The following is an 8,772-nucleotide window of genomic DNA, read 5'->3' as shown; positions in this document are numbered from 1 at the left end:
CATTTCGAACATCGCTAAATAATTAGTTATTGGTCTATAAAACCAATTGGCGCCCAACATATTTATCGAATTTATCCTGAGCCTCGGCAGCCCTTGATCCAGGCCGCGCTAGGATAAGGCCTCTTATGGATCAAAACCGTGAAAATAAAATTTATAAAATATAAAAAAGAGGTCTATCTCTACATTTCGAAATTTAATAGCATCCCCCTGGAACTGTGTACCATATATGTATATGGGTTGTGTGGTGTGTTGTAAACCATAATATAGATTTGGAAACGCGCCTACGTCAGAAGCGACGGAATGGCCACGCTGCGACGCAGCACATTCCACTCGCCAATATTATGAAACAAAGGATACACATCACCGACACCATGGCGAAATATAGAAACAATCCTTGGTTATTGTATCTCTAAAAATTCCATAATTAAGGTTGTTGAGATATGAGTAATTTTGTATGCTACAATTCTAAGTTATGGTTCGAGTATAGGATCTGAATATAGCTTGTACGGGAGTATGCGCACGCATCCCCAGGTGAGAGAGAACAATGCGTACGGTAGTCATACGCGACTATAGATAAGTACTATAGAGAAAAAGAGCGTCTATGGCACCTGAAGAGAGCCGACGCAACGTGGATAAGAATCCGATAACTGAGATGTAATCAAGAAGGATATTACAATAAATATACTCTAATATTATAAATAAATATATCTGTGAAACCGCAAGATAATTATTTCGGTGATCCCGACTACATTTATTTCAACAAAGATATAAAAAGCGGAAGGCCTGTCGGCACGTCAGACAAAGTAGAGGACTACGAGTGAAGTGTTACTACGGTAACTTAGTCGAAGTACTAACCTCCAGCCTCGTGATTTCGTATTCACCACGTTTACGGTTTATTTCTAATAGTGTATTCTAACGTAACTTATTTTGTTTCAAATAAATCTTTTACTTGTTATCTAGAGTTAAGTTCCACCTTTTTACTCGGGCAACGAATCCCAAAGTACCTGACTCCCGAAAACCCTTTCCGGCAGTCAAATCCGTGAATCCAGTGTTGGGCTTACAACAGGTGTCTTGGTTCAAAATGGTCTCCCGATCCATACGTCTTGGGTAGTTTGTATATAATCAATAACTAAGTTGTTCCATTGGCCCTCAGTGCTGTCCATCTTTTTTATAATAGTTACGATAACCCAACAAACGCATGAAATCGTTTTATTTTTGTAAGTTAGGAGACAATATATACAAATCATACGCTTCACTTGTACATACCTCCAAGGTATTTAAACGTTTTAACATGTTTAACAGTAATCAAAATCAGAAACAAAACACTTTGTAGTTATAATAAGAAACTTTGCCTTCACTATCAACAATGCAATACTTTTATAAAAGTTTTCCTCCGTTTGAAGAAAGTTGTGGTTAACAATGACGATCGTCTTGACACTTATTCTTTAGCTTTCTTTCTTATTTCAATTGTTGAAGTATTATCAAACATCCACCACATATAAAAAGTTTCTTAAGTGCCCTAATGTCGAAGTTTTATACACGTGTACTTAATATTTATTTAAGTTACCACAGCTGGTCGCTAAAAGATCCTAGATACTCATTAGTCAGAGAGCGTGAAAACCATAAATTAGTCAATTTTCACGTGAATATATCATTCAAACGAACTAGATGCACTTTCCTACCGACATAGCAATTCTTTACATTGCAGTATGATAATGAATAATTAAAAAATAGAAGAATAAATCGCTCCATTCCAAATAAATTACTGCATCATTTTTAATCATTATAATATTGTAATGGCAAAATTGTTATGCTTACAAAAAGGTGTGGTAATTAAAACTTTTGTGTCTTCACAGTCTGTCATTCTAATTAAGTTTCTAGGCCCTCCATTAATACCTATTCCCGTTCAATAACAAGGATAATATATTGCGTTCGACTAATATATCTTACGTCTTAGAATCAGCCTTATCATATAGGACTGTAAAAATACTAACTACCTGTATTAAGAGCCCACGTTTGGTGCTACATGTGACTTTCTAATTTCATTCTCTTTAGAATGCGGGGTTATGTAGATAGTAAACGATAATAGCATTCATAAATTAAAAAGCACATGTATCTGTAAAAGTGAGGACTGAATACAAGCTTATTTATTTATTGACATTCTGTCGAGTTTCTCGCTTAAAGCTATTAGCTAATTCTTATTCAGTAAAATATTTTAATTGAATAGAATTTATCGAATGCTTATCGGGTGTATTCATAGTTTATGCAAGAAAATGAAAACTTTATAATATTTTTACTTTCTTGAGCAACTTATATATAATACAAATAAAGAGATGTTGTCGACTAGGCGAGTCTTTATTTCATTATGTATTATGCGAGCCATTAATAACTTGTTAAAAAGTTTGTAAAGTAAAGCGATCCTTAACGCCTTAAGCGGCAAAGAAATTTCATCGTTTCTGCCTCAAGCGGCAGGAACAAATCATCGGCTTTCGATTTGGATGAAACATAGTTCATTAAGGTTGTTTTTATTCAAATGTACAATAAGGGTGATAAGCAGCGATTCAAAAATATTTAATGATTCATGCTGGGATAAGTAATCAGGCGACCCCTGAATCTCCGGAACATATGACCTAACTTTTATTTTAACGGTCTTGCCTAATTCCTATCCCCGGTCCAGCGATACGCATTCGTTTTTTGCGCACCATATTGGACCGTTTGAACTTTTTTAAATTTTTTCCGTCACTTCGTATTTGAAAAACTGTGAAATAGGAAGTTCAAAAAAAAAAATCTGGTAAGTTATATGACTTTTAGAATTTTCGAGCCGCCATATTTAATCCGCCATTTCCATTTCTTCATTTTTAGGAAACCCCGAAGTACCGAGTTACATTCTAATTAAGACTCTTCTTGTATTTTCGTCCGGCATATTCATTCTGCGTTTTCTAATTTCTGGATTTCGAGTTCAGATTCGCAATCAGCGATCTTGACAACTCCCTGGTACCGAATTTCATCCAAATGAAGTCACTTTTTGCATTTTGATCCGCTATATTAGAATCATTTTGAATATTAAATTGGTTACTCTAAATTCGCATTCAGCGACCCAACAAACCTCAGGGTACCAAATTAGGCAAAAATTGTTTAAGTCATTGGCAAAATGAACGATGTTCGTATTATGGCGTCAAAGCCGCTCAAGCCGTTAATACAATATACATATATATCTATTTTTTTACTAGACAGTGTATGATAGGATTTTGAAAAACTGATATTGATTTAAACAAGTTAGATTCTGGATAAAACAATATACATTATTTCCAAACAAGTTTGTTACCTGATTCGAATCAGACAATAAAAGAAAAGAAAAATTGAAGAAGAAATATAAAAACCGTTAATAAATTCACTAAAATTTAACTGTACATTGTATATCTGATTATAACTTTTTTTACTTTCTAACACCTTAGACCCAGCGATTTTAATTTATTTATTGTCAGCCCATTGGCCAACCATCAGTCGTCACTGAGACTTCATTGATACCAGCTTTCGAGATCGAGCTCTTGCCTCTGTACGTGTATTCGTATATTCAAACCATAGCACATTTGGTATTAGAGTTGTATCACGTAAGAGTAAATACTCTGACATCCGCCTAAAAAATAAAGTAACAAGTTTCGTTTGATATATTTTGAACTATGATGGCGTATTACACATATAGAATATTATAAAACAATTGCCCATTAATGTATTATTCGTTTAATTAAAATCAAACATTCGAAGTTTCTAGAAAAAATACCATAAAGATCAGTATTCAAATATTGATTGCAATATCACAATACAGCCGACTCTCTCTATGTGGGCACTCTTTAAGAGACTATTTCGGTTTATAGCTTTGCTTTCCCCCAACAAAACCGAAGAGGAGAAAATCATTCAGATTTTTTTTATGCGCGATACTGGAAGATTTACGTACGAGTAGAGGCATTAATCTTTTGAGGATTGAAGTCTTTATGAATGCTCTCCGCTCATATTGCAGAAACTATTGGTCCAATTTTCATAAAACTTCGTACATGCATAAGAGATTTTATTTTCCAGCTTGTGAATTTAATATGACCAACTTTGAAATGTTAAAAATGCCAATATCATTCTGTTTTTAAGAAACTCATGTTATTTCAAGGTTGATTATATTGAGTCCGTCATCTTGAAATTTTTACTTCAGAATCAGAATTAGCACCGAAAATCCCTATAATACGAGTTTCATAAATATTGAATGATATTTGCATTTTTATAATTTCAAGTTCGGCTATGTTTAATCCTCCATTTTATATCACAGAATTTTAGAATTTGAAAGTCATATTCGGATTCAGAGACCCCAAAAACCTGTAAAACATAAACTTTCCCATGATTCATTGTTTGAGCAGCCCCCCTGTTCTCAAAGGGTTGAGATTTTGGGAATTTTATTACGCCTTATAAAGAGAGTCTTCTGTAAATAATATGAATAAATTTTAACAGCTTTCATTACAGATACACTAATATTCTTGAACAGCAAAATGGGCAATATAATAATTATAGAATTTAATAATTATATACACTTACCATGAAACTATCATAGGAAAAAATGGCGTTAGAACCAAATGAGTGAAAATGAACCATGTGATCCCCAAAACTATACCTACTATTGTACCACAAACAACTTGAGTTATTGTGTGATACATTAAGTATACTCTACTATAGGTTACCAAGGAAGCCAGAATCACGCATCCCGCTATTATCGATATCCGCCAAAACCTTTCTGATACTGTTGAATTATTGCTGTAGTGTAACCTGCAAGCATAACAACACAATAACTAATAGTTTTTTAAATAAAATTTAGTATTAGTAAAATTGAGACTACAAAATATTTTGCGGAAAAATTAAACGAAACGTTTGGTTTAAAAAAAAGTATAATGCTTCACAGATAATCACATCCGTTGTAACCAATTTATGCACTATAATATTTATGCAAATCAGTGAATTTTTTACATGGGAATTATTATTCTTTAAGCCATTTTCACAAACTATAACATTTAAATCGATTTAGTATAAATTGATTTACGCCGAAATAGGATCACTGCTTATTTGCTAAAGTTATTGAATTATTTAAAGTCCCCATCAACACCTCAATTTTGTAGTATCTGAATTGATAAAAAAAAAGAGAATTTTGAGATTGTAAAAATCAAGTGCTGCAGTCATGAATATTACCTTATGCATATGAAAAGCGTTACATATGCAGCAAAAAACCACATAGTTTGAGCATGGGTAGATGGCATGCCATATTCAGTATAGAGAGAATCTCTTTTCATTGGTCTTGCCTCACAGATAGTATGTTTTAACAGCAAGTTTACTGCTTCATTAATTACAATACCACCAAAAAATGTAATCTGTAACACATCATTTAATTTCTTAACATATAATGTAGATACAACGAATTTTTTAAGATTTCTAGTATTGAGTGTATATTACTCACTGTATGCAAATCTCTTCTAAAAAGAACCAGCGTAACAAAACCAGTTATTATAGCCAAGGGTGTTAAACTTATTAACGCCAAGACCTTACCAACAGAGTCTCCTGAAAAAAAAGCATAAGATCGTTCTATCTTAGTTACAGAAAAATTGCATGTATTATTAAATGTCTATATACTGCTTTAATTAGTCATTCTTAACAAACAGGTTAATATTTTATTTTAGAAATGCGTGCGTGTCGCAGGACCAAGATCCTACATACAGGTCTTACAACTCCAGCAGTAGGAGTAGTCTTCTAAAAAAAAGCACTACTCGCTTTGCCTCGTGGCCACAAAAGCCGTTGTGGTCGAGCAATTCTGTTTCTATGTCTGTCCCATAGCTGGCTGTGACTACGGGATGAAATAAGCCGTGCTTTTCAAAGACGACACCATCCACCACTGAAATTTGGGCGAACTGCAAGACCTGTATGTATACAATATAATTTTTCCTGCTTGTATGACGTGGCGCCTTAGTGGTGGAATTTGTGATCCTGTTGCTTGAGCATTTTTCGTCTGTCTCCCTCTCTCTCTCTCACTCTCGCTCTCTCTCGCTCTTTTTCTCCCTCCCTCCCTCCCCCCTCCCCCCTCTCTCTCTCTCTCACACACACACGCGCGCGCGCGCGCGCTCTCTTTACCGAAAGAAACGTGTTACATCCAGCTCTTCAATTTTAACCCAAATGAAGTGGGTTTTTGAGTGTACCTGAAACTAAATGGGTGTACAATTTGTGTATAAAGTATGTGAGAATCAAGTGAATAACCTATCAGGGAGGAAAGTGATAAACTTTGTGCGAAATACAAGAAAATCGTTAAAAAAAGTTGAGTGATAGCAGTGAAGACAGGTGCCATATTCTGGCCACGTCATCGAGATTGCCGTGATAATGTGGCGAATAATATAAATACTGTCCTGAATTCAATATGAGTACGCGGTTGGTATAAACTGGCAGCCCAAGCGGGTTGCATGAAAATATTTGCAGAGGATGCAAGAAGGAAATATTAAAAGAGATAACTAAATGCATTCCATGCGACAAAATCTTTCACCCGAGTTGCCATAAACTGCACAAGAAGTACAACATCGATGACGAATTAATACCCTGTGTAGGGGCCACAGAAACCATATTATTAATGGAAAAGAAGAAAGTAGGAGCGAGTAGTAGCAAAGAGAGGAAACAATCTACAGAGGAGAAGATACCTTCTCTGGATGAGAAGCTTGATAAAAATGTGGAAATTGCAAGTGACATGAGACACAATATGGTGGCAAAAAGAGATATTAAAAAACTCATTACAGAGATTGTTAAAGGAAAAATTGAGGAAATAAAACAGAAAGTTATTTATTGGAAAGATATGGAATTAGAGACACTAGTTAGAAAAACTGTTAGTGAGGAAGTAAATAAAATGAAAAAAGATCTAGTGAACTTTGTGCTACAAAACATTCAAGTTGTACAAAGTCAACCAAAGAGTCAGTCTAGGAACAAGAAAATGAGACCACAAAGAAACAAGTAAAAGAAAGAATCGATATCAAGAGCATGCATATTGGAGTCACAAAAGCAAAGAAGGGTAGACATGGTGCGGTCATACTGGGAAGCAGCACAAAAAGTGAAATTCAAACCTAAAGAATACGATGGAACAGAGATTAGGGGGCAAATTCAATGTGAGCGCGCCTAGGCAGAAGAAGCATAAGATAAGAATAATTGGGATAGATACAGAAGAGATGGAAATGAGTGATAGCCAAATAATAGAAACAATAAAAACTCCAAATGGCATGAATGCGTCCCATATGAAAATAATCAAGAAGATAGGAAAAATTGGAAGAGTGGGAAAGCAAAATGATAGAAGAAACACGGAAGGTACGGTGATACTTGAAGTAGATACCGAAACGCACAACAAAATAATCGAGAAGAGAAACTCAATTTGGGATGGAAAAATTGCCCAGTTCAAGATTTCGTAGGTGTTAAAAGATGTTTTAAATGTTGGGGATACAATCACATTGCGAAGTATTGCAAACGAGAAGAGGAGTATCAGCACTGTGCGGGTAAGCACAAAGGCAGTGAATGCAAAGAAACAAAGAAGAGATGCGTAAACTGTATATTTAAGATACAAAAGTATCATGTGTCGATAAGCGATGAACATGATAAACTTGACAGAGAATGTCCCACGTTTAAGAGGATGATGGAAAAAGAGAGGAAGAGAACAGAACACCACGTTGATGAATATCAATTAAGGTGTAGAAGAGAAGTACTAATGTGCACAAATGTGCAATGCTTACTGATACATAAGGACGAAATTGAAGAACAAGTTCTTAAGAAGATGAGGTCTATGTTCTTGGCCTTGACGGAAACGAGGCTAACAGAAGACATTACGGAGGCTTAAATAAAAGTGGCGGGATATAGTATAGTAAAATGTGACTCTAAAAATAGGAGAACAGGTGGGGTATTAATATATACAAGAAATGATGTAAAGGTTCAGTTATTACAAACTAAGAAAATAGTGGGGAACTGTTGGTACGTAGCCATAGAAGTAAGGGATCCAGCTTATAAAGGTGTGATAGCTGTTATCTATCATTCGCCGAGTACATCAGATGCAGAATTTATTAAATTTATAGAAGAAGTAGTTGAAGAAATTATTGTTAAAGGGGAATGTATAATAGTTGGGGATTTTAATATAGATATGAAAAGTGGATTATATTATGTAAGAAAATTGCAAGTAATGATAAAAGAATTAGGGATGAAACAATACGTACAAGAGACAACAAGAGTCACATGTCTTTGCCAATATGGACATAGAGGTACAGGTCCAACATATACCAAAAATAACGGACCACTCGTGGATACAAGTCACTCTCAAGGTAACGCACGTAGAAACGGGAGGAAAAGAGTTCATAGCGAGGGACTGTAGTAATTACTCTGAGCTACAATACAAGATAGCATTAGGTGATATTATAAAAATGAATGAAGTGCGAAGTGGAGACGTACATGCTAAAGCAAATAGGTTAATCAGTAACATGATTAAAGCCTTAGATTAGGTTGCACCTCGGAAGAAATTTAAAACACCTAGTAAATGGGCAAGTAAGAAATGTATTCTGAAGAACTAAGAAAAGTAGCAGCGGCAAGAGATAAGACATATATCAAAACACGATATGAAAAAACGGAGGAGAAATGGTCAGAATATAGAGCAGAGAGAAATAATTTAGTAAAACTAATAAGAAAAACGAAAAAGGATTATTACGAGAAGGTGATAGATGAAAATAGAGGGAA

The 8,772-nt window shown here is 34.8% G+C and overlaps 1 protein-coding gene across 1 annotated transcript; it reads right to left on the bottom strand.

Annotated features, from left to right (window-relative positions):
* Positions 1-1,193: 1,193 nt before the first annotated feature.
* Positions 1,194-5,589, bottom strand: LOC107272828 (dolichyldiphosphatase 1; the record flags this gene model as incomplete). Its single annotated transcript, XM_015750366.2, is given in 4 exon segments — positions 1,194-3,637; positions 4,579-4,806; positions 5,224-5,402; positions 5,489-5,589. Coding segments are annotated over 4 exon segments (638 nt in total), but the record flags the coding sequence as incomplete, so codon positions are not given.
* Positions 5,590-8,772: the final 3,183 nt, after the last annotated feature.

This window comes from Cephus cinctus, unplaced genomic scaffold (genome assembly GCF_000341935.2).
Source record: "Cephus cinctus unplaced genomic scaffold, Ccin1 Ccin1_scaffold1301, whole genome shotgun sequence".
NCBI lineage: Eukaryota > Metazoa > Arthropoda > Insecta > Hymenoptera > Cephidae > Cephus > Cephus cinctus.
This window is presented reverse-complemented; position numbering and strand designations above follow the sequence as displayed.